Source organism: Schistocerca americana, chromosome 6 (genome assembly GCF_021461395.2).
Source record: "Schistocerca americana isolate TAMUIC-IGC-003095 chromosome 6, iqSchAmer2.1, whole genome shotgun sequence".
Taxonomy (NCBI): Eukaryota; Metazoa; Arthropoda; class Insecta; order Orthoptera; family Acrididae; genus Schistocerca; species Schistocerca americana.
The window spans coordinates 230,684,750-230,712,140 of record NC_060124.1 but is presented as its reverse complement, the minus strand read 5'-3'; the positions used below and the strand labels follow the sequence as shown (position 1 = coordinate 230,712,140).

General features: G+C 39.7%; 1 protein-coding gene across 3 annotated transcripts in view; it reads right to left on the bottom strand.

Moving 5' to 3' along the window:
- LOC124619733 (F-box only protein 22-like) overlaps nt 1-27,391 on the bottom strand; it is a 219,142-nt gene that overhangs the window by 15,501 nt on the left and 176,250 nt on the right. For all 3 annotated transcript variants that reach the window (XM_047146305.1, XM_047146302.1, XM_047146303.1), the window contains exon 9: nt 22,779-22,959. In XM_047146305.1, the coding sequence (XP_047002261.1) occupies nt 22,779-22,959 (181 nt within the window). The remainder of the gene's footprint in view (nt 1-22,778; nt 22,960-27,391) is intronic.

The following is a 27,391-nucleotide window of genomic DNA, read 5'->3' as shown; positions in this document are numbered from 1 at the left end:
ATAGTGTTGCCTATCCTCACTGAAACTCAGTTCAAAATGTTGAAATAGAATAAGATGTTTGTAAGTCATGTGCAAATAACATCTGTTTTTCTCACTGGAGAGGAGCACTGGATGATGAACTATAGTGACTGGCTGGTGACGACAGAGAGATGAGGAGAAGCAGCAGGAGTTATTGACTGGAACCAGAAGGGAGAAGAATCGGAATGTTTCCATTGGTTTACTTGTAATTTGATTTCATGTGTTGCTACTTGTTTTTATTTCTGAAAGTATTAAACTTGAACTAAAATTAACTTTTGAACATATGTTGTCAGCACAGTTACTGACACGAAATAATAACAGAATTATGTAAATAAAAATTTATTGTTTATGCACAGTTTGCCCTTAATTTTCATTACTAACGCTACTAAAAAATAGTCTTAATTAAATTAACTGTGAAATTGTTCTTATGTTGCCGCAATTTTCAGGAATCTTTTTGTTACCAAATAAATTTACTGAACAGAATTGGTAAATAGATTTTTAATTGTTAAAATTTGGAAGTTACTGACCAGTAGTTTAATGTCAGTAAAAAATCATTTATTTAAATTATCATTCTCCCACAGAAACGTGTAACTGAAAAAAGTAAAACATACAAGAACATGAGAGATTCTTGGTAGTTGTGAGGTGTGTTAATTACTGGTTATATTTGCATGCAATATAATAAGTAAATGTTGGAGAATTTTTCAACTTAATTTTGACTGAATGAATGGTATTTTTTCTGTCATCACCTATGGGCCACATACATTTTGATTGACAAATGTTGATTTTGGGTTGGTGCACTGAATAGTTCAATTGAATCCTTTTATCCACAAATACCAAGTATTATATTACATGGCAGTTTTTCCACAGCTTTTGGTAACTGTTAGTTGAAGACTTGTTTCTGACTGTGGAATAATAAGTAGTGCTTGGTTATTAGCAGAAACCTGAAAAATTTGCATTCTGCAATAAAATGCAAAAACACAAAATTACCTAATAGACACTCTTTCACAGTGAACTGTATCCAGATGGACTACTTTATACGAAACAGTTTGAAGCAGCTTTACTTTCTGCATTTAAACATCAAAAACATGATCAATTTGGTATTGCACATCACCTGGTGAAGTTCTATTTGGAAAGACAATGTGTGTAACATGTCTGCAAAATAAAAAGCACACTTGATGCTCTGGTGCCATGCCAATCGTGGGCAGCTGATTCGTATTATATGATACAAGCCATGTAATGTAAAGTAGGACTCAATTATGGGAGTTGCATCGTAGAGCAAAGAAACATGTACTTTGGCCTACTAGCTGAAATGCAGAAGTTGATATAATGTGGACACTTTTAATATAGCAGCTTTAGGTGGTGAGAGTTTTAAACCATGGTTGCATCAAATGCTAATAGCGGTTGGGCTTGAACTACCTCATTTATGACAGTCTGCCAACATCAGCAAGCAACTGTGAGGTAGCCATTACCGGAAGCATTCTGCTGTGCAATGCTCACTGTTTTCTTATTTTGAAATGAGGGAAAAGACTAATCCTGATCCATTTTTTATTACAGCCCCCATAACATCAGAAGTTATCTGCAATTCCCGAGTCAATTTTGCTATTGCAGAAATACAGAGCACAGGTGCAGGCTCGTTGCCCTGCGGGAAGGAGGCGGAGCTTGTTCCCCCACACTGCTCCTCTCCCCTAGAGTAATAATAATTCACGTTTGTTTATGTTTATGGCAGAATGTTAGTTTATAGTGTTCATGCTCTTCACTATACTGACCAGAAAAGAAAAGCAGTCAATGTATTTCAAACTTATTGAAAGTCTCCTCCTAAATTGAGAATAGAGGTTTTTGGTTCTCCTTATGTACTAAGTACTTTGTCTATCTATAGTTTTTTCAAGCATTGGTTGCACCACTATGAATGCTCACAAAAGGTCAAAATTAATATTCTGCAGATGTTTTAATTGTCAAACTGGGTGGCAAAAGAAAAATAGTGCTGAGATACATCTTAATCAGAGATCCACTCAGTTCACTGGTGGAAAAAGGCCATTGCTTCTCAACAGAAAAATTATTTGTTGAAAACTTAAATCCAGCCAGATGAAGAAAACAAGCAAAGATCTTTTTGGAAAAGAACCATTGAAGTTTTTGGAAAGCAAACATTCCATTCAAAAAGCTCTCTAATCACATTCTCTCTCTCTTTTTAAACAGTCAGTTTCAAAGCAATTTGTCTTCAGGTATGCAGTGTGACAACTTTTTAAATTTGCAGGCCTAATCATTTACACACACACAAAAGAGAGGAATTCACCAAAAATAGATGTGAATTTTGTCAAAAATTATGGCCTGGGACATAATTTAACATGAGGTGAAATTGTATCAATGATGAAAAACATGTGAGAGGTCAAATGAGCTGCAATAATATAAATGATGATTGTAATTAATTAATGAATAAAGTTGGAGACGGAGAGAGTATAAAGAAGGTTGAGAGTGTAATGATCGAGGGAGTGGAGCATTCTGGAAAGGTAGCAGAATAGTAACTGAGAGAAAGGATAAATAAATGAGGATTTGAAGATGGTGGTCAAGTAGAAGTAGAAGAAAAGCTAAAACCTGGGTATTTAGACAAGGAAAAGAAATATACTAAAACAAAGAAGCAGTGGAATTTTGAGGGGCATTAGCTACATCTGGATGAAGCAAAATCTAGAAGGGGGGAGCAATCAGCAGGGGGAATGACAGACACTTGTGATGCAAATGTTTCAGCAGCTGCTTTGCAAGGAAATGTAGGAAAGTCTAAGGGAATACAGTAGCTAGTAGCATTTCTCTTTTCTGAGTAACAGTCTTTTCATTATGCCTGGATGACTCAACGTGTCATCCTTATAATGAGTAGCACTCTACCTTTCGACAATAATGTTCACCTTATATTTTCATATTTAATACAGAAAATAAATGCTTTTTTAATGGCCTGTAATTAAAAGCATGTTTGTAACATGCAAATATCTAAAACTAATTGACTCTGAAGCAATTTGAAAATAAATAGAACTTGATCTACATTGATAATAACCACATCTTGTGCAAGAAGCTAAATGCCATCAAGCTATTACAGAGTACAAAATGACCATAACCTAATAAAAAAATTTTCTTCAAAAATCTGCATTTCATCTCAACTTCATTGATGCAAAAGTTGCTGAAGTGGTGTCAAACAAAGACTTGCACTAAACAGCCAAACAATCCCAGACAGGGTATCTTGATCTATAATTCTGTATGATAATTGGTCGTTATCAGGAGAAAGAAATCTGGCCTTCTATGAATCGGAGAGTGGAATGTCAGATCCCTTAATTGGGCAGGTAGGTTAGAAAATTTAAAAACTGAAATGAATAGGTTAAAGTTAAATATAGTGAGAATAGGTGAAGTTCGGTGGCAGGAGGAACAAGACGTTTGGTCAGGTGAATACAGGGTTATAAATACAAAATCAAATAGGGGTAATGCAGGAGTAGGTTTAATAATTAATAAAACAATAGGAGTGCGGGTAAGCTACTACAAACAGCATAGTGAATGCATTATTGTGGCCAAGATAGACACGAAGCGCACGCCTACTACAGTAGTACAAGTTTATATGCCAACTAGCTCTGCAGATGACGAAGAAATTGATGAAATTTATGATGGGTGACTGGAATTCGGTAGTAGGAAAAGGGAGAGAAGGAAACATAGTAGGTGAGTGTGGGTTGGGGGTAGGAAATGAAAGAGGAAGCCGCCAGGTAGAACTTTGCACAGAGTATAACTTAATCATAGCTAACACTTGGTTCAAGACTCATGAAAGACTGTTGTGTACATGGAAGAAGCCTGGAGATACTGGAAGGTGTCAGATAGATTAAGACACAGATTTAGGAACCAGGTTTTAAATTGTAAGGCATTTCCATGGGCAGATGTGGACTCTGACCACAATCTATTGGTTATGAACTGTACATTAAAACTGAAGAAACTGCAAAAAGGTGGGAATTTAAGCAGATGGGACTTGGATAAACTGAAAGAACTAGAGGTTGTCAAGAGATTCAGAGGCAGAATTAGGGAACGATTGGCAAGAACATGGGAAAGAAATGCAGTACAAGAAGAATGGGTAGCTTTCAGAGATGAAATAGTGAAGGCAGCAGAGGATCAAGTAGGTAAAAAGACGAGGGCTAATAGAAATCCCTGGGTAACAGAAGAGATATTGAATTTAATTGATGAAAGGAGAAAATATAAAAATGCAGTAAACAAAGCAGGCAAAAAGGAAAACAAACGTCTCAAAAATGAGATTGACAGGAAGTGCAAAATGGCTAAGCAGGGATGGCTAGAGGACTAATGTAAGGGTGTAGAGGCACATATCACTAGGGGAAAGATAGATACTGCCTACAAGAAAATTAAAGAGACCTTTGGAGAAAAGAGAACCACTTGTATGAATATCAAGAGCTCAGATGGAAACCCAATTCTAAGCAAAGAAGGGAAAGCAGAAAGGTGGAAGGAGTACATAGAGGGTCTATACCAGGGCGATGTACTTGAGGATAATATTATGGAAATGGAAGAGGATGTAGATGAAGACGAAATGGGAGATATGATACTGCGTGAAGAGTTTGACAGAGCACGGAAAGAACCCAAGTCGAAACAAGGCCCCGGGAGTAGACAACATTCCATTAGAACTACTGACAGCCTTGGGAGAGCCAGTCCTGACAAAAATCTACTATCTGGTGAGCAAAACGTACGAGACAAGCAAAATACCCTCCGACTTCAAGAAGAATATAATAATTCCAATCCCAAAGAAAGCAGGTGTTGACAGATGTGAAAATTACTGAACTATCAGTTTAAGAAGCCACAGCTGCAAAATACTAGCACGAATTCTTTACAGATGAATTGAAAAACTGGTAGAAGCCAACCTCGGGGAAGATCAGTTTGGATTCCGCAGAAATGTTGGAATGTGAGGCAATACTGACCCTACAACTGATCTTTGAAAATAGATTAAGGAAAGGCAAACCTACATTTCTAGTATTTGTTGACTTCGAGAAAGCTTTGGACAATGTTGACTGGAATACTCTCTTTAAACTTCTGAAGGTGGCAGGGGTAAAATACATGGAGCGAAAGGCTATTTACAATTTATACGGAAATCAGATGGCAGTTATAAGAGCCGTGGGACATGAAAGGGAAGCAGTGGTTGGGAAGGGAGTGAGACAGGGTTGTACCCTGTCCCTGATGTTATTCAATCGGTATATTGAGCAAGCAGTAAAGGAAACAAAAGAAAAATTTGGAGTATGTGTTAAAATCCGTGGAGAAGAAATAAAAGAAGAGCAGATGAACGGAATAGACAGTGTCTTGAAAGGAGGACATAAGATGAACATCAACAAAAGCAAAACAAGGATAATGGAATGTAGTCGAATTAAGTCGGGTGATGCTGAGGGAATTAGATTAGGAAATGAGACACTTAAAGCAGTAAAGGAGTTTTGCTATTTGGCGAGCAAAATAACTGATGATGGTTGAAGTAAAGAGGATATAAAATGTACACTGGCAATGGCAAGGAAAGCATTTCTGAAGAAGAGAAATTTGTTAACATCGAGTATAGACTTCAGTGTCAGGAAGTCGTTTCTGAAAGTATTTGTATGGAGTGTAGCCATGTATGGAAGTGAAACATGGATGATAAATAGTTTCGACAAGAAGAGAATAGAAGCTTTTGAAATGTGGTGCTACAGAAGAATGCTGAAGATGATATGGGTAGATCACATAACTAATGAGGAGGTATTGAATAGAATTGGGGAGGAGTTTGTGGCTCAACTTGACTAGAAGAAGGGACCGGTTGGTAGGACATGTTTTGAGGCATCATGGGATCACCAATTTGGTATTGGAGGGCAGTGTGGAGGGTAAAAATCGTAGAGGGAGACCAATAGATGAATACACGAAGCAGATTCAGAAGGATGTAGGTTGCAGTAGGTACTGGGAGATGAAGAAGCTTGCAGAGAGTAGCATGGAGAGCTGCATCAAACCAGTCTCAGGACTGAAGACCACAACAACAACAACAACAACAACAGTTTCATTTTTTAAAATAAAAGGCCATTGTCTTTCAAGAATTTTTAGCTCATAAGAAAGCTTCAGGACGGAGTATCCATAATGCACTTTAAATTTTGCCAAACTCATTTTATTACGTTCTTATCAAAACATGAAATATTAACTTCCGCCATAAATTGAAATTCCAAAATACATTTAAATTTCAGAAATATTACCACTAGAATTCTATTAGGAGTTTTACCACACTAATGTTATACGCAATACTTGGAAAGTTACTTTCAAGAAAAGTAAACAATAAAATATGTTTCAAAACAATAGCCCAGTTCTTGTTCCTTGTACTGTTTAACAATGGAACGCTGAATTATATTTTAATAATTATTGATCATTACATAGGTGCACAATTATTTACATACATCAATGAAGACAACGTTTATATACCACAATAGTAGTTTGCGGCAGAACCTTGCTTGGCTTTCAAACTTTGATTTGGAAACAATAAAAAATCGCAGAACTTCACTTACAAAGACTTTGGTTTTTGGATGTTACCACAGTTTTGTTATGCTCTATATTAACCAAATAACAGTAAGTGTGTGTGGAGTTTTGGAATCTATTTTGAAGATGTGTGTGTGTGTGTGTGTGTGTGTGTGTGTGTGTGTGTGTGCGCGCGCGCGCGTGCGTGCATGCGCACACGTGCGGGCCGCGTAACGAGTGATTTGCGTTAATATCTCATGAGATTATAAAGTTTAAGTCGCGTTGGGCCGCAACGGTCGCAGCGAAAACAGCAACCACAGAAGCAGGTTCGTTCCGCACTTCCTTCTTGTCCACATTGTTTCGTGCAGCATGACAGGGCTGCGTGTCCAAAACGTTGGGCCACGTGTAATTCATGTAGGAAAAAAGGCCACATTGGTTCTGTGTGTCAGTCCCCTAAAGTTCCTGTCAACAAGGACGAGGCATCGGACATGGATGTTCACTGTGTGCTTTCTGAAACAAATAAGTTGTTTGTTACTGTTCGTGCTCTGGATAAAGACATTCGCAGGCAAGTGGACACTGGCTCTGCAGTAACTCTCATTAATTCTTGCATGTATTTGGAGTTGGGCTCCCCTCCCTTGTCTCCAGTTACGCGAAATCTGAGAACTTATAATAAACAGAAAATTCCTATCATTGGCCAGTTTGATGCTTCCACTGCCTACAAGTCTGTTGTTAGGCCCCTCATGTTTTATGTGGTGGATCATGCGGGCACTGAAAACCCGTTCGGTTATGATGCTTTCCAGTTGTTCGGGTTCTCCATTGATGATGATGTGCACCTCATATCTGAGGATATTCCGTATCAGCAGCTGGATGGATTGTGTTCTGAATTTTTGTCCATGTTCTCTGCTGGTCTGGGTCGTGCTAAGGATTTTGAAGCCCACATTACTCTTAAACCTACAGCTCGCCCTAAGTTTTTCCGGGCACGCCCTATTCCGGTGGCATTGCGTGCATCTGTCAAGGCTGAGATAGACAGGTTAACAGCTTCAGGGATTCTCCTTCCTGTTACCTCCAGCGAATGGGCATCGCCAATCGTGGTGGTTTCTAAACCAAATGGGAGTCTGCGATTGTGCGGTGATTTTAAAGCCACTGTCAATGCTCAGAGCCTCATTGACACTTATCCTCTTCCCCGTCCTCAGGAGTTATTTACTAAGCTCGCTGGGGGCCAGTTCTTTTCCAAACTTGACTTATCGGAGGCGTATCATCAGTTGCTGTTGGATGCTTCTTCCAAGGAATTTCTCGTCATCAACACTCCTTGTGGGTTGTATCAGTACCAGCAGTCACCATTTGGCGTCGCTAGTGCGCCGGCCATTTTTCAGCGGTTTTTGGAACAGCTCAGGGCTTCCGTTCCCGGCTGCATAAACTATGTGGATGACATTGTTGTCACGGGGGCCTCCACTGAGGAACACCTTCGCAATTTGCGTTCACTGTTTCGGGTTTTGCATTCGGCTGGGTTGAGGTGCAATCTGGACAAGTCACAGTTCTTCCAACCCTCCATTGTGTATCTTGGTTTCCACTTGTCCTGTGAGGGTATACGTCCTCTACGTCAGCACGTTGTGGCCATTAACGCTCTACCCCAGCTGTCTACGGTCAAATAACTTCAGGCATTTCTAGGCAAGATTGCTTATTATCACAAATTCATTCCATCCGCAGCGGCGGTAGCTCATCCTCTGCATCAGCTGTTACGCAAAAACGTCCCTTTCTGTTGGTCCGACGAGTGTGAGCAGGCATTTGTCCACCTGAAGGATCATTTGCAGTCGGCGCCTTGTCTTGCCACATTCCGTCCGGGTCAGCACTTGGTTCTGGTGACTGGCGCGTCACAGTATGGCCTAGGGGCTGTTCTCGCCCATCGGTATGAGGATGGGTCGGAACGACCCATCGCCTATGCTTCCAAGACCCTCAATGATGCGCAACGGCATTACTCTCAAATTGAGAAGGAGGCACTCGCTATCATTTATGCTCTAAAAAAGTTCAGCGTTTTTTTGTATGGTTCTAAGTTTCACCACATCACTGACCACAAGCCGCTGGGCTCTCTGTTCAGCCCATCGGTGTCGCTTCGGGATACGGAAGCTCACCGCCTGCAACATTGGGCCTTATACTTGTCTCGTTTTCACTATGAGATTCACTATCGGCCCACGGCCCAGCACGCCAACGCTGACGCATTGTCGCGATTGCCTAAGGCCCCAACCTGGTTTTCAATCGTGATGAACTACTCTGTTTCCACATTGATGAGGAAGAACGTTGTGCGGTCGAGGGTTTTCCACTTACAGGTTCGCAGGTCGCATCGGCTAACGCGCGGGACCCGGTCCTGCATCAGGTGATCGGTTTTGTTCAACGGGGTTGGCCGGACAGGACCAAGGGCCGGGCATCGGATCCCCTTCGCAACTACCATGCCTTGCGCCTTCGTCTGTCTGTTCGTGATTGTGTTGTTCTTCTGGCCACGAATGGCGCATCTCCACGGGTCGTGGTGCCAGCCTCTCTTCACAAAGATGTTCTCAAACTGTTTCATGAAGGCCATTGGGGTATTTCTCAGACTAAGTCCCTGGCCCGCAGGCACGTTTATTGGCCCGGTATTGATTTGGACATCGCCCACATGGTTGCTGCGTGTGGTCAGTGTGCTCAACAACTGGCTGCACCTTGTACAATGCCCTCTCCGTGGCCTGATCCGGTGCAGCCATGGGAACGGGTGCACGCTGGCTTTGCCGGCCCCTTCCTCGGTACTTATTGGCTCCTGTTGATTGACGCCTTCTCGTAGTTTCCGTATGTTGTTCGATGTCCGTCGCCCAGCACTGCGGCGACGACGCTGGCTTTGTCCAAAATCTTTGTGCTAGAAGGTCTTCCATCCACGATCGTCACGGACAATGGCCCTCAGTTCTCTTCGCAGGCCTTCCGTGATTTTTGTACTGGACAAGGGATTCATCATGTTACAGCACCGCCCTTCCATCCGCAATCGAATGGGGAGGTAGAGCGCCTTGTCTGCCCTTTCAAAAGCCAGATGAAAAAATTCCTTAGTGATTTTTCCACAGATGACGCTCTGCTGCAATTTCTGAGTTCTTATCGCTTCACGCCTCTGGGTGATCGCAGCCCTGCTGAACTCTTGCATGGCCGCCAACCGCGCACGCTACTGCACCTGCTTCACCCTGTCAGGTCTTGTGCTGTGTCCCCTAGTGCGGGAAAATACTCGGTGGGTGCCGACGTGTGGGCACGAGGGTATGGATCTCGCCCTAAATGGATTCCAGGGATGGTCAAGGCTCTTCGCGGCCGCCGGCTTTGTGAAATACGTATGGACGACGGCATGGTTGTTCGCCATTACGACCAGATGCGTCCACGAGTGGTGGCCACGCCGGTGCCACTGCCCCTTCCTTCGCCTCTACCAGCCCGAGAAGGCAGTCCTGTCGCTGCTGCCGATCTACCGTACGTGTTAATGCAGCCGACGTCGCTACCGCTTCCGAGTACACCGGAACCGGCCCCAGTCGTGACGCCGCCTTCTCCGGGACCCATCTCGCTGGAGCACACCCCCAGGTCCACGACACCTATGGATGCTGCTCCGGAGTTTTCATCCACCATTTCGTCCAGGAGGCACGTTCCACGCACGAGCTTCCGTCCTGGACATTTTCGACCCTACTCTCGTGTCCCTCCGCAGGATCTTCTCGGGGCCTCACAAGAGGCCATGGGTGTTGTGACAGTGCCATGACATTTAACAGTGCCGCCATGACAGTACGCGCAAACGGCGATAGAGACGCTCCGCAACTCGGCTGAGCGTGGGAGTGCCACCTAGCTACGAACGGCGCCGGCCATGTGTCACGGCACGGCAGTCGAATAAGAGATACTGAGTTGTTGTTATGTAAAGAGCTATTGTTTCTAAGTGAGTGTGTTTGAATATCCACGCAAGTATTGGTGATTAAAGGTTATAACATTAACACATGTGAAAATTACCATACTATTAGTTTAATAAGGCACGGCTGCAAAATACTAGCATGAATTCTTTACAGATGAATGGAAAAACTGGTAGAAGCCAACCTTGGGGAAGATCAGTTTGGATTCTGCACAAATGTTGGAACGTGAGGCAATACTGACCCTACAACTTATCTTTGAAAATAGATTAAGGAAAGGCAAACCTACATTTCTAGTATTTGTAGACTTCGAGAAAGCTTTGGACAATGTTGACTGGAATACTCTCTTTCAAATTCTGAAGGTGGCAGGGATAAAATACAGGGAGCGAAAGGCTATTTACAATTTGTACAGAAACCATATGGCAGTTATAAAGGTCGAGGGACACGAAAGGGAAGCAGTGGTTGGGAAGGGAGTGAGACAGGGTTGTAGCCTCTCCCCGATGTTATTCAATCCGTATATTGAGCAAGCAGTGAAGGAAACAAAAGAAAAATTTGGAGTAGGTATTAAAATCCAAGGAGAAGAAATAAAAACTTTAAGGTTTGCCGACGACATTGTAATTCTGTCAGAGACAGCAAAGGACTTGGAAGAGCAGTTGAACGGAATGGATAGTGTCTTGAAAGGAGGATATAAGATGAACATCAACAAAAGCAAAATGAGGATAATGGAATGTAGTCGAATTAAGTCAGGTGATGCTGAGGGAATTAGATTAGGAAATGAGACACTTAAAGTAGTAAAGGTGTTTTGCTATTTGGGAAGCAAAATAACTGATGATGGTTGAAGTAGAGAGGATATAAAATGTAGACTGGCAATGGCAAGGAAAGCGTTTCTGAAGAAGAGAAATTTGTTAACATCGAGTATAGATTTCAGTGTCAGGAAGTCGTTTCTGAAAGTATGTGTATGGAGTGAAGCCATGTATGGAAGTGAAACATGGACTATAAATAGTTTCGACAAGAAGAGAATAGAAGCTTTCAAAATGTGGTGCTACAGAAGAATGCTGAAGATTAGATGGGTAGCTCACAAAACTAATGAGGTGGTATTGAATAGAATTGGAGGGAAGAGAAATTTGTGGCACGACTTGACTAGAAGAAGGGATCAGTTGGTAGGGCATATTCTGTGACATCAAGGGATCACCAATTTAGTATTGCAGGGCAGCGTGGAGGGTAAAAGTCGTAGAGGGAGACCAAGAGATGAATACACTGAACAGATTCAGAAGGATGTAGGTTGCAGTAGGTATTGGGAGATGAAGAAGCTTGCACAGGATAGAGTAGCCTGGAGAGCTGCATCAAACCAGTCTCTGGACTGAAGACCACATCAACATCAACATCAACAACAACAACTGTTGAAATATGTGCAATATTTCAGGCTATTGTAGCTATATGTCATCAAACAGAAAATTAGTTTCCAACATTTGTTTGCATTGTGTTACTTTCCCAACAGACTAGTTGTAAATATGGTTTTCAGGTGAGACATTTGATGTCTTTGTGAAATTTCCACAATATTGCATCAATGCAACTGACTAAAATTTGGACATGTGTCAATGAAATATTGTGGGAATTTCATGATTACATCCTGTGTCTTTTGTGAGAACCACATTTATATTTATTTACATTGATATTCAGAATGTGACACTCTTGTTATTTGGTGTTACTAATAATATTTGCCTCAATTGGTTATACTAAGACATTTTCATTGGACTAGGAGGAGTTGGCCACCAATAAATCATTTAGAGTCCTCTTTGAAACTGCACTTTATTAACAGCTTAGCTTTTCGTGGCTGCTGGCACATTATTAAAAATCTGTGTTCCTGAATAATGGGCATCTGTCTGCACCATGGCAAGCAACGTTAAATCCTTATGGGGAAGCAACTTTAAACCATTGTGTAGATTAGTCTTTTTTTCAAATATTGAGTCCATAAACTTAACAATCCATTTGAAAAGAGGGATATTATTTATGATGACTGTCATTGAGGAATAAATACATTGAGAATCAGAGTCCCCAGTTCCTTGAATAGGCTATTGCTGGGCATTCGTGAGTTCACAACTCAAATAATTTGTATTACTTACATCTGCACTCAGATAACTTCAGCTTGGCTTGAGTTGCTCCAATACTTGGTTCTGCATGACATTGGTATGTGAATTGTGTTAGCTTTTTTTATGTTTATATCATCTGTGTCTGACAATATCCAACTGCAAATTAAATTTTTTTAGGCACTTCAGCATTTCTGTGGCGTGCTCCTCCCAGTTAAATTTATTGTCAAGTAGCAATTGAAAGAATTTAACACTGTCAATTTCTTCTACTAACTTGTCATGTTTTAGACATGTAGAGGGAGGAAAACTCTTACTTGTTCTGAACTTTAAATAGTGTATCTTTTCAAAGTTAATGATAAAGAGTAGAAAGGAACCATTTATTAATGTCCACAAAAATTTTATTAACCAACCTTCCTATAAATATTATTCATTTTACATCTATTGCAGTGTTTGTATCATTTGGTTATAAAACAAACTTCAAATAGTCAAAGTCAGTAATTTAAGATTTATAGGTGTTTTTTTTGTAAAGCAATGAGTCCCGATCAATCACCATTGTGCATGTTTCAGAAATTCTGTAATATTTGCTCTTACATTCTTGTGTTAATAAATGGGTGCAGCTTTTTCCCCCATGGGTAGATCATATTTTTCATGTAAAATTAATTTTTTGACAAACTAAAGATTTACGATCTGCACAGAATTGCAACAATGGTCCACCACAATTTCAAATCAAAGTACCTTGCTGTAACTGCACTGGAAAGGTAAGTTTAAAAGACTGTTTGCTGTAGATTGTAACAGCTGTTCTCATAAAATTGTAAGAAATTCTGGTGACCTGTAAAGTCACTGAACAGATTAAATCTCTGTATCCTGCCTCCTTGTGATTAGTCTTGTGTTGGAACTGAAAACAGTATACAGAAAGGCAAAATGTTAAATTCTGAATGTACGAACACATTCACAAATGAAGGTACTGCCTCAGTAGTGATTCTCCAACAGAAAGAGGTTCCTACTCAATGGTCTGAAGATGACCACAGTAGTGGTCGAAACCGGTCACCTTGATAAATAAATCGTGATCAAGACTGTTTTTAATAGTAAATAATGACAAAGTAGACTGAAGAGAGAAAAATAATTCATGGAGAAAATAATTAACACTGGTTGGAATCACTGAAGACTGAAACTAGTAGCTCTGTGTGACCTGATAGGGTCCAGTCCCACATAATAGTAATAATAATAATAATAATAAACCCCGTGGAGGCTCGGGAAAAGAATAGGCCTTCGGTATGTTCTGCCAGTATTAAAAGGCGACCTACTGATAACAAACAGACCCGAACTTTTCGAATCTGTATGTACAGAACAGGGAATCAGTGATCATAAGGCCGTTGCAGCATCCCTGAATATGGAAGTTAATAGGAATATAAAAAAAGGGAGGAAGGTTTATCTGTTTAGCAAGAGTAATAGAAGGCAGATTTCAGACTACCTAACAGATCAAAACGAAAATTTCTGTTCCGACACTGACAATGTTGAGTGTTTATGGAAAAAGTTCAAGGCAATCGTAAAACGCATTTTAGACAGGTACGTGCCGAGTAAAACTGTGAGGGACGGGAAAAACCCACCGTGATACAACAACAAAGTTAGGAAACTACTGCGAAAGCAAAGAGAGCTCCACTCCAAGTTTAAACGCAGCCAAAACCTCTCAGACAAACAGAAGCTAAACGATGTCAAAGTTAGCGTAAGGAGGGCTATGCGTGAAGCGTTCATTGAATTCGAAAGTAAAATTCTATGTACCGACTTGACAGAAAATCCTAGGAAGTTCTGGTCTTACGTTAAATCAGTAAGTGGCTCGAAACAGCATATCCAGACACTACGGGATGATGATTGCATTGAAACAGAGGATGACACGTGTAAAGCTGAAATACTAAACACCTTTTTCCAAAGCTGTTTCACAGAGGAAGACCGCACTGCAGTTCCTTCTCTAAATCCTCGCACAAACGAAAAAATGGCTGACATCGAAATAAGTGTCCAAGGAATAGAAAAGCAACTGGAATCACTCAATAGAGGAAAGTCCACTGGACCTGACGGGATACCAATTCGATTCTACACAGAGTACGTGAAAGAACTTGCCCCCCTTCTAACAGCCGTGTACCGCAAGTCTCTAGAGGAACGGAGGGTTCCAAATGATTGGAAAAGAGCACAGATAGTCCTAGTCTTCAAGAAGGGTCGTCGAGCAGATGCGCAAAACTATAGACCTATATCTCTTACGTCGATCTCTTGTAGAATTTTAGAACATGTTTTTTGCTCGCGTATCATGTCATTTCTGGAAACCCAGGATCTACTATGTAGGAATCAACATGGATTCCGGAAACAGCGATCGTGTGAGACCCAACTCGCCTTATTTGTTCATGAGACCCAGAAAATATTAGATACAGGCTCCCAGGTAGATGCTATTTTTCTTGACTTCCGGAAGGCGTTCGATACAGTTCCGCACTGTCGCCTGATAAACAAAGTAAGAGCCTACGGAATATCAGACCAGCTGTGTGGCTGGATTGAAGAGTTTTTAGCAAACAGAACACAGCATGTTGTTATCAATGGAGAGACGTCTACAGACATTAAAGTAACCTCTGGCGTGCCACAGGGGAGTGTTATGGGACCATTGCTTTTCACAATATATATAAATGACTTAGTAGATAGTGTCGGAAGTTCCATGCGGCTTTTCGCGGATGATGCTGTAGTATACAGAGAAGTTGCTGCATTAGAAAATTGTAGCGAAATACAGGAAGATCTGCAGCGGATAGGCACTTGGTGCAGTGAGTGGCAACTGACCCTTAACATAGACAAATGTAATGTATTGCGAATACATAGAAAGAAGGATCCTTTATTGTATGATTATATGATAGCGGAACAAACACTGGTAGCAGTTACTTCTGTAAAATATCTGGGAGTATGCGTACGGAACGATTTGAAGTGGAATGATCATATAAAACTAATTGTTGGTAAGGCGGGTACCAGGTTGAGATTCATTGGGAGAGTGCTTAGAAAATGTAGTCCATCAACAAAGGAGGTGGCTTACAAAACACTCGTTCGACCTATACTTGAGTATTGCTCATCAGTGTGGGATCCGTACCAGGTTGGGTTGACGGAGGAGATAGAGAAGATCCAAAGAAGAGCGGCGCGTTTCGTCACTGGGTTATTTGGTAACCGTGATAGCGTTACGGAGATGTTTAATAAACTCAAGTGGCAGACTCTGCAAGAGAGGCGCTCTGCATCGCGGTGTAGCTTGCTCGCCAGGTTTCGAGAGGGTGCGTTTCTGGATGAGGTATCGAATATATTGCTTCCCCCTACTTATACTTCCCGAGGAGATCACGAATGTAAAATTAGAGAGATTAGAGCGCGCACGGAGGCTTTCAGACAGTCGTTCTTCCCGCGAACCATACGCGACTGGAACAGGAAAGGGAGGTAATGACAGTGGCACGTAAAGTGCCCTCCGCCACACACCGTTGGGTGGCTTGCGGAGTATCAATGTAGATGTGATGTAGATGTAGATGAAAAGAACAAACCACTAATAGGGCTAACCTCCCTTTTAGTGTGATTAGTTGGTTCAGGACAGAACTAATGAAGCCTCGGACAAGCGCCGTCATGGTCGAGGATGACGTTTGAACCCTATGCCCGTCCACAATGGTAACGACACTGCTAACCACACGGAAAATGATTTAAATCCAAATAGAGGTGTTTTGCAGGACATGCTTCCTGCAACCGCTCTAGAAGGAAAACAAAGACAGAGGATGAGATGGTCAGATGAAGTTAACCGACACCTCATGCTCTGTTATTACCAAGCAACAAACTTAGGAACCAACACAACTGGATACAGATCACAAGTATACACAACATTTATTAGCAGATACCCAGAATTAAAATTTTTAACAGAACAACGACTAGCTGATCAGATTCGTGTAATAATAAAAAATAACAGGATACCCCAGTCAAAATTAGAAAACATCAAACAACAAGTACAACAAATACTGGAACAAAATAATGTGCAGTCAGAAGAAGAAGAAAATACAGTAACGGAATCAAACATCCCAGAGCAAACAAACAAAGAACAACACACATCAATTAAACAATCAGAGGAAAACGAAATCTTAAGACAGCCACCAGAACAAGCACAAATAGAAGATGAAGTGACACACATGTTAGATATAGAAGAAAAATTTCAGTTGACATACATAGAATACAAAGACACAAATATAGACATTACACCATTCTTGCATAGACCGCCAAATAACCCACAAGTCGAAACAACAATAAAAACTATCAACACAATCATTAACAACAAAATAAATGAAAATACAACTATGGAAGAGTTACAACTACTGGTTTATGTAGGAGCACTCACTACACTAAATATACACACTAGGCAGAGATCAGAACCAACCAACACACAGAAGAAACCCACAAAACCAGCATGGCAACACAGGCTACAGATCAGAATAGAAAAACTGAGAAAAGACATCGGGCAGCTAACACAATTTATAAGAAATGAAATACCAGACAAAAAACGAAAAAGGTTAGGTAAAATCTCACAACAAGAAGTGATAGAGCAATTAGATGAAAAGAAGCAGAAATTACAAGCATTCGCCAAACGACTTAGAAGATACAACAAAAGTGAAAGTAGAAGGGAACAAAACCAAACATTCAACACAAACCAAAAGAAATTTTACCAGACAATAGATAACACACACATTAAAACAGACAATCCACCAAACATAACAGACATGGAACACTTCTGGAGCAACATATGGTCAAACCCGGTACAACATAACAGGCATGCACGGTGGATACAAGCAGAAACAGATACATACATGATGATACCACAAATGCCTGAAGTGATAATTTTGCAACATGAAGTCACCCAAGCAATTAATTCTACTCACAATTGGAAAGCCCCTGGAAAAGATAAAATAGCAAATTTCTGGCTAAAGAAATTCACCTCAACACATTCACATCTAACTAAATTATTTAACAGTTACATTGCAGACCCATACACATTCCCTGATACACTTACACATGGAATAACTTATCTGAAACCTAAAGAGCAAGCAGAGACAGCAAACCCAGCTAAATATCACCCCATAACATGCCTACCAACAATATACAAAATATTAGCTTCAGTCATTACACAGAAATTAATGACACATACAACACAGAACAAAATTATAAATGAAGAACAAAAAGGCTGTTGCAAACGATCACGAGGATGTAATGAGCAACTGATAACAGATGCAGAGGTGACGTATCAAGCTAAAACTAAACAAAGGTCGCTACACTATGCATACATTGATAACCAAAAAGCTTTTGATAATGTGCCCCACTCATGGTTACTACAAATATTGGAAATATACAAAGTAGATCCTAAATTGATACAGTTCCTAAACATAGTAATGAAAAATTGGAAAACCACACTTAATATCCAAACAAATTCAAATAATATCACATCACAGCCAATACAGATTAAGTGTGGAATATACCAACGAGACTCATTAAGTCCTTTCTGGTTCTGCCTTGCTCTGAACCCACTATCCAACATGCTAAATAATACAAATTATGGATACAATATTACTGGAACATACCCACACAAAATCACACATCTGCTATACATGGATGATCTAAAACTACTGGCAGCAACAAATCAACAGCTCAACCAATTACTAAAGATAACAGAAGTATTCAGCAATGATATAAATATGACTTTTGAAACAGACAAATGTAAGAAAAAATAGTATAGTCAAGGGAAAACACACTAAACAAGAAGATTACATATTGGATAACCACAGCGACTGCATAGAAGCGATGGAAAAAACAGATGCCTATAAATATCTAGGATACAGACAAAAATAGGAATAGATAATACAAATATTAAAGAAGAACTAAAAGAAAAATATAGACAAAGACTAACAAAAATACTGAAAACAGAATTGACAGCAAGAAACAAGACAAAAGCTATAAATACTTATGCTATACCAATATTGACCTACTCATTTGGAGTAGTGAAATGGAGTAACACAGACCTAGAAGCACTCAATACACTTACACGATCACAATGGCACAAATATAGAATACATGACATACATTCAGCAACAGAAAGATTCACATTAAGCAGAAAGGAAGGAGGAAGGGGATTTATCGACATAAAAAACCCACATTATGGACAGGTGGACAATTTAAGAAGATTCTTTATAGAACGAGCAGAAACTAGCAAAATACACAAAGCAATCACTCATACAAATACGTCGGCTACACCACTGCAATTTCATGACCACTTCTACAACCCTTTAGAGCACATAACATCAACAGATACAAAGAAACTAAATTGGAAAAAGAAAACACTACATAGCAAGCACCAGAATTATCTAACACAGCCACACATCGATCAAGACGCATCCAACACATGGCTAAGAAAAGGCAATATATGCAGTGAGACGGAAGGATTCATGATTGCAATACAGGATCAAACAATAAACACCAGATATTACAGCAAGCATATTATTAAAGATCCCAATACCACAACAGATAAATGTAGACTTTGCAAACAACAAATAGAAATAGTAGATCACATCACAAGTGGATGTACAATACTAGCAAATACAGAATACCCCAGAAGACATGACAACGTAGCAAAAATAATACATCAACAGCTTGCCTTACAACATAAACTTATAAAACAACATGTTCCCATATACAAGTATGCACCACAAAATGTACTGGAGAATGATGAATACAAATTATACTGGAACAGAACCATTATAACAGATAAAACAACACCACATAACAAACCTGACATCATACTCACCAATAAAAAGAAGAAATCAACACAACTAATCAAAATATCCATACCCAATACAACAAATATACAAAAGAAAACAGGAGAAAAAATTGAAAAATACATCCAACTGGCTGAGGAAGTCAAGGACATGTGGCATCAGGATAAAGTTGACATTATACCAATTATACTATCAACTACAGGAGTCATACCACACAATATCCACCAGTACATCAATGCAATACAGCTACATCCAAACTTATACATACAACTACAGAAATCTGTAATTATTGACACTTGTTCAATTACCCGAAAGTTCCTAAATGCAATGTAACATATACCGTACAGTTAAAAGGAAGTCACGCTTGCTCAAGGTCCGCGTCACCTTCCATTTTTAACCAGACATAACGTCTGAGACAAGAAAGAAATAATAACAATAATACATTACAATCATGAATAGTAGCATTTTGAAGAATACATATTTGAATGTAATGAACTATTATGATGTATGTGATTCGTATTGGATTAGATTCACATTTTATTCCATAGATCCATAGTAATGAGATCCTCAAGGCTGTAAAACATAATAGAACAAGAATACATAATACTTATTTACAAACTGATTTTCTAATGTTCCTTCCACAAATACTAAGTGAAATGGTCCTCATACAAATGGAATTAGTAAAAAAAACTCCTAAACATATTAAGAGACAATAACAGGGTCTTCACAAAACACATAAATATATAATTTACTGAAATGTGTTAGGGAACAGTTGACAAGAATGGGGGAAAGAAATACAGTAGAAGAAGAATGAGTAGCTTTGAGAGATGAAATAGTGAAGGCAGCAGAGGATCAAGTAAGTAAAAAGACGAGGGCTAGTAGAAATCCTTGGGTAACAGAAGAGATATTGAATTTAATCGATGACTGTTTTTAATAGTAAATATTTGTAAGACATTGATCACTGCCTTTTCCGTAATGTATTCAAAAGTAATACTTTGTCATTAGTCTGGTGATGATTTCATTCTCTGTCAGTACTTCCCATTTGCTAAGTTGTAGTCTGTATGAGTTTGTTGAAAATGTCTGATGGATTTATATGGGTCTTTTCTAAATCCCTGCTGGATCCAGTATATGGTTTTGAGTTGTTCTTTGTGAGTCACAGTTTTGTGATTGACTTGTTGCTGGGAGTCTGATGTCAGTTGTGAGATTCGACAATTTTTTGGGATTGTTGTCTATATCCATCTTTTCTTTTTGGCTCAAGCAGTTTTCTTAGAATTTTGTGTTATTCTTTTAGCATAACTTCCTGATCACTTTTTCTGTTGAGTGTAAATGGTTTGCTAGAGTATAAAACTTCAGGTTTGATAACTGCATTATAGAGCCCAATTTTCGTGTATATGGAGACACTTTTTTGCTGTAGATTTTACTGTAGCATCCAAATTTTCTGCACCAATCTCACTCCTCTTGTAGGTTTAAGGATTTCGCCTAAATACTTGAAGTATGGAACACCCTTGATTTGTCCATATTTTGTGATCAGTTTTTGAGCAGGACATTTTGAGTAGATGTGCCTGGTCTTTTGGTACGATTTTTGAAGGTCAACTCTTTCCTCAACACATCCCTTGAGAGATTTTATCTGTTTAATTGCTGCCATGTCATCATGTTGGATGCTATTTTATAGATCTTCCAAGTTATATGGGTTTCCTTTCCGCACATCTTACAATCTGACATCTTCGCTCGATAACAGACCAAATTTCTTTCATTATCCATCATAGTTACTGTGCTACATCAAATTAAGCAAAACACTACATGGAGTTTGCAGAGGTAAAAACATATCGCGTAAACTTTGTGTATGACTGATTTTAGCTTACACATTGCAATGTATTAAATTTAGATACAATGTCAAAATATAAAATTGAGAGCAGAAAGATATTTCATTTTGTCCTCGAGTTGCTAATTTTTGTACTCAATGGACAGTTGCATGTGACACGTCCTTTTCCATCCCAGCAACCCACGAATCATGTGGTCAAAACAATAATCGTATTTCAGATATGGTTTGAGATACTGAAACAAGGTTTGCTCAAATGATAGCACAGAAAGACACACGCGTTTTATGAAACACTTGAAACTTTCCTATTCACCGAGTTATGGACATAACTCGTCCACAGCAGTTAGAGATCGGCAGAATGGTATGCTTGAACACATCAATGGTGCTTCAGGAAAACCCAAGGGCTGTGTTTTAATATGTCCTCAGCACCTGGGGAGCAGCAGAGCATGATGAGTTATCTCATCCACAGCAGTTAAAAGAATAAAGAGCGCAGGAGACAGACTATTAGCTTGCTAAACACTGGTTTTGATCAGAAATGGTTCTGGAGTCTTGCCTATGAACTTTACTTTGGAGGCTGTGTTGTTGAGTGGGTGTTTGATGAGATTTAGGGTTATCAGGTGAAGTCCTTGTTCTTCAAGGATGACAAAAAGGGGTCACTGATGGACTGTATCATACGCCTTCTTGATGTCCACAAAGAAGCATATGATTGGGCTGTCCTTAGCGTGTTGATTTTTAATGTTTTTTTTTTTTTTTTTTTTTTTTTTAAATTACATATTTGTTCTATACAATTTTGGTCAGTGTGGAAGTGAGCTTGGTATTGACCAGTTTTGTGACTGAGTTGCTCCTGATCTGCTTGGAGAAGACATGCTGACATAATTTTGTATGTAACTTGCAGAAGGGAAATTTCTTGATAGTTACTGATATCTGTTTAGTCACATTTTTTGTGCAATGAGTGAATTAAGGTTCGTGTTCAGTATTTGAGAAATTTTTCTGTCTGCCAAATCTCTGTCATGATCTGTGTGAGTTCTGTAGTAATACATTCTCCCAACGCTCTTTTATTTTCAAATTTGAGGATATGTCTGTGAATCTCTTCTTGTGAGGGTGGTAGCCACTTGGCACAGGTATAAGAGATTTCCTTTGGGAATCTTGAGGGGGCTTCAGGGCAACTGAGCTCAGAAAAATAGTGTAAAAGTTCCCTACTGGTTTCTTGATTATTTAAGGCAAGCCTTTCATTTGGTTTTCTGAAACACAAATTTTGAGAGGTATATCCTCAGTTCACTCCTGCAAAAGTCTTATAGAATCTGCATGTGTTTTAATTCCAAACATTTTCTTTGATGGTATCCATTTGTTCCATCATGTATTTCTGCTTGGTTTGTCCAATGATTTTCATCACTTGTTTCCTTATGTCGTAGAAGTGTTCTTTTTTATGAGGTTTTCTTACTGTTATACTTTAAAAAATATTACAATAAAGGAAATTTAAAAATGGAAACTAAAAATGGAACTGGAAAATTGATACAAATTATCAATCATTCCCCCCCCCCTTTCCCCTCCACACACACACACACACACACACACACACACACACACACACACACACACACACAGAGAGAGAGAGAGAGAGAGAGAGAGAGAGAGAGAGAGAGAGAGAGAGAAACATTTCTGTTTTACAATTTCAACTTACCGTAAAAGAATTTTCTACCAATTTCTCCTTGTACGAATGCACCCAAGAGAGGCGTGTTGGGGAAATATGTTCGGAATACAGACGATTCCATGTTTTTGCATCTGTAATGGAACTTGCCACGACCACAGCAAGCAAACATGAAAGCCACACTATTTCTCTCAGGCAAATTGCAACCGTGGAACTAGAAAACAAGGAAAATAGAATTACAATGATGTCCATAATAATAAGAGCCAAACTCTATTTCACTAACACAACCAGAAATTTGTAAAAGATTGGAGGGATGGTGGATTGCAGAGAGTTCAGGAAATGTACGACATACAAGATTATTATAAATGACTGAAGGTATACTATTTGACATATTGTCACAGGGATTGCACACACATAAGAAAAACTCAAAACATTTTTCTGACATATTGTAAGTGTTTCATATGTAACTCCCTCCTGATTCTTCGGATATCAAGTCGATGACCAAGTTCCTCCCACATTTGGTGCAGCACGTCCTATTAATTTGATCAAAAGAGCTGTTGAGATGAACTCGCAGTTCTGGTAGGTTTGTTGGTAGAGGAGGTGTAAACACTGAATCTTTCACATAAGCACACACAAAAAAATTGCACGAGTTCAGGTCAGGACAGGTTGGAGGTTATGATATCAATTGCTGATCATAAGCCCCACCATTACCAATTCATCAATTTCTCAATTTCGTGATTAAAAATTCATGAATATCAAGATGGAAGTGGGGTGGTGCACCATCCTGTTGGTAGGTGAAGTCTACACTGTCATTCTCCAGTTGTGGCATGCATCAGTTTTTCAGCATGCTGCTCTCAGTGTGGTTTCAATTGCCTGAGAGTGCGTTCGTGCGTGTGAGTTGCGTTTGCATGAGTGTGTGTGTCTATTGTTGACAAAGGCCATTGGCCAAAAGCTTTAAGTTTTTCAGCATGTCAAGATACATGAATCCTATAAAGGGCTTTTTATAGAAGAAAGGACTGTGAAATTTAAACTGCGAGACTGCACAGAACAAAGAAACTTGTGGTGAATCCCAAATGTGCTGTATGTTAGTGTGCGGATTCTCTGTCCCCCAGATTTGCACACTGTGCCATTCACAAAAAATGTTGTTGCATCACTGAAGATGAATCTCTCACAAAACCCATGCTCTCCCATGAGCTGCCACAAATGTGCTGAAAATTCAAAGCACCCAACTTTGTCACCAGGAGTCAGGGCTTGTAGCAATCATAAGCGGTAAGGCTTTGGCTTCCTTAAGATCATCCAAACAGACCTTTGTGGTATGTTCAGCCCTCTGCTTGCTCTGTTCATTGACTTCTGTAGGCTACGTATGAAACTCATCTGCATACTGTCAACCATTTCTTCATTCACTGCAGTCCAATCCACTGATTTCACATTGCAGAGGCACCCTGAAGCTGTAAACTCCACATACCACCACCAAATAGAGTTGGCAGTAGGTAGATCTATGCGGAACTTTATTCTGAAGTGGTTTTGCACTCTTGCATCAGACAGATGTGAATGCACTTCAAGCACAACACATATTTTCTCAGTATCTGTCACCATCCTGTCTAAATACACACTGCTTATCTCTCAAGGCAAAAATCTGAATTAAGGTTGCAACAATACAAAAGTTTTGAGTCCTTCTATGGAAGTGATGAGTTTTGTGGCAGTTAATTTATGAAGTCACTTCAGTCATTTATAATAACCTTGTATAGAGCAGAAAAAATGACATAATGCTCAGATCTTTGTTCACGCATACTCACCAGTCTTGTTTGTCATTTCATGAATAAGCTAAGAAAAATCATTTACATTCTTGAGAGATTATACACTAGAGTCTCACTAATCCAGCCATTCGTTGCACATATGGGTGCTGGAATAGCAAAAGTGCTGGATTATTGAGAGTGTCTGAAATTTATTTTAGAAACATAGTAGATATACTTCATTAAATGCAAGTACCTACTTGAGGTCTAGCGTAACTTGTTTCCTTTGAGACAACATGATACTGAACTGTAAAGAATACCACAATTTCATGTATGTATAGCATTGTCTAACACTGTAATGCAGTAACAATATTGATGTGCATGATAATTTATTGTTATGCTTCATTTTGGATGGGCGATGGAGTACTGAGAGATCAGACTACTGAGAGCTGGATCAGCAAAGTTCAGGTGTATTTATTCTATCATGAACTGACTTTCAGTTCACTACTACTACTACTACTACTACTTTTACTACTGGTAGCAGTAGTAGTAATAACTTTCCCAATACTCTGCAGAGCCTTTTTTTAGCACAATCTGGTACTAAATCAACCCAGGATAATGAATATGATACCAAAATGTATTTCACTTAATGCACATGAACCACATTAAACAACTACTCTCCATACAAAAACTATCTACAGCAGAAGTCAGACAGAACAGTATGTCCATATTTTTGTTCCTGTTCTTGTCCCCTTGCTCAACCAATCAATTTAATATATATTTAATAATAAAATAATCTGGAAATACAGGTACAATGAGATAGATTCAATGGCCAAAATTTACCTTCAGGAGGCAAAATTCTAAGTAATGTTGTCAGGCATGTATAGCAATAGAAGACAAAAACCTATCTTAGCTTTCAGAGTTCTTAGTTCCTTCCTCAGGGAGAATGTCGGATAGGTTACAGAAGTTCTCTGATCTCTCAACTGTGAGTGGGTCAATATGTTGACAGCAGCTCACCAAAGAGCTCACCGTAGCAATGCAACGCCTAAACAAAGAAATCTGAATGACTTGCAACCCTGCAAAGATCAATGTCATCTCATGGAACGACACACACAGTCGTCAACCTCTCTGATAAGAACCTGGAAGGAGGAGTCATCTCACCCTTTATAAAGGATTAAATTTCTCTCCTACACCATGCACTGCACCTATTGTGGATTCTGTTAATGGAATGGAATGGGTGGTGTGGCATCTCTTACAAGACGTTGCCGATAAGGTAAGACACTACCAGTCGCATCTTAGCCTCAGCCAAGCTTCTCCAATCTAATACCAGCAGAGCGGAGAGAGAGGGGTGCCATGCATTGCAGAAAGATGAAGATTGTGTGGTACTTCCGTCTGACAAGGGAAATGCCATGGTTGTTCTTAATACCAACGAATATCACAGCAAAGTGCCATTGCTGCTGTAAGATAGCATACACAAATGCCTACAACGGGACCCTACACTGTCATAAAGCAGAAAAATGGTGGAGCTCCTGAAGAACTCTGGTCTACCAGAGAATAACATCAAAAAACTTAGAACACGAGCTCCTAGACTTCCCAGGCTGTACAGATTACCTAAAATTCACAAGGAAGGTATTCCACTGAGCCCAACTGTTTGCGCTGCTGGTTCTCCTACCTACAGGATTGCGAAATACTTAAATAAGCTGATGACTCCGATAGGCAGCCGCTATGAACATCATGTCAAGAACTCTCAGAGGTTCATTGAGAAAATTAAACATATTAGAGTTGGTCCAAGCATTATTTTAATCACCTGTGAAGGACATATTGAAACTGCTGGCAGAGCATTTTCCTCGTGAAATGATGTAGTTGCTCTGACATGTTATGATGACCACCTAGTTCTTGTATGGCAGTAAATTTTACGAAACAACAGACAGAATGTGTTCTCCGCTGTCTCCAGCAGTAGCCACCTTGTTTATGGAACATTTTGAGAAGTTGCATTGAATTTGGCTCCCCCTTGTCCATTTTCATTTTATTGTTATGTTGACAACATATTTATGGTCTGTCGACATGGTGTACAAGCTCTTGAGCACTGCCTTTAACATACGAACAGTATGCACCCAAACATCCAGTTCACTGTCGAGACCGAGAAAGAAGGAAGTCTGCCATTTTTAGACCTTTTGGTAAAACGAAAGTACACACACTGATTTATATCTTAGTGTGCAGAGTTTTCATCATCCAACCCAGAAGAGAGTTTTAAATACATTGGTACACGACGCAAAAACTATTTTTGATGAGGACCACTTGACTTTCAAAATAATCGTCTTTAGTATGTGTTCCAAAAACCTGGATATGGTTCACGTGATATCAAGTCAGTGTTATCCAGGAAAAGGAAAAGTGAAAAAAATTGAACAGTCACGTAATGAGCTACTGATTGTGTACTTCCCTTTCTGCGGTGCTACATCCAGCAAAAAAGGAAAAGTCCTTGGATGATATGAGACCTACTTTCTGACCTCCAAAGAATATGAAGTAGATGCTAGGCCCTCAAAGAATATGAAGTAGATGCTAGGCCCTGTTAAGGACAGTTTCAGCCCCAGGATCCCTGAGTTTTGTAACACTCCTTGTGACTGCAGTCACGGCAGTCAATCTAGCGATTCCCATAAGAGTTTGAGCAATGTGAGTGCAACCGCACTGAAGGCAATCATTGGCTGGTAAACCTTATCTGTATGAAGATGGTATCTTCATATGGATAAGGCTTACTGGCTAATGATCTTCTTCAGTGAAGATGCACTCACACTGCTCAAACTCTCACGGGAATCGGTAGGTTGGCTGTCGCAAGTAATGAGTATAGTGGGCAGGCACACTACAAATTTAATGTGTGGGCAGTTAGTTGGAAATGTGAGTCTCACAGGGAGTGTG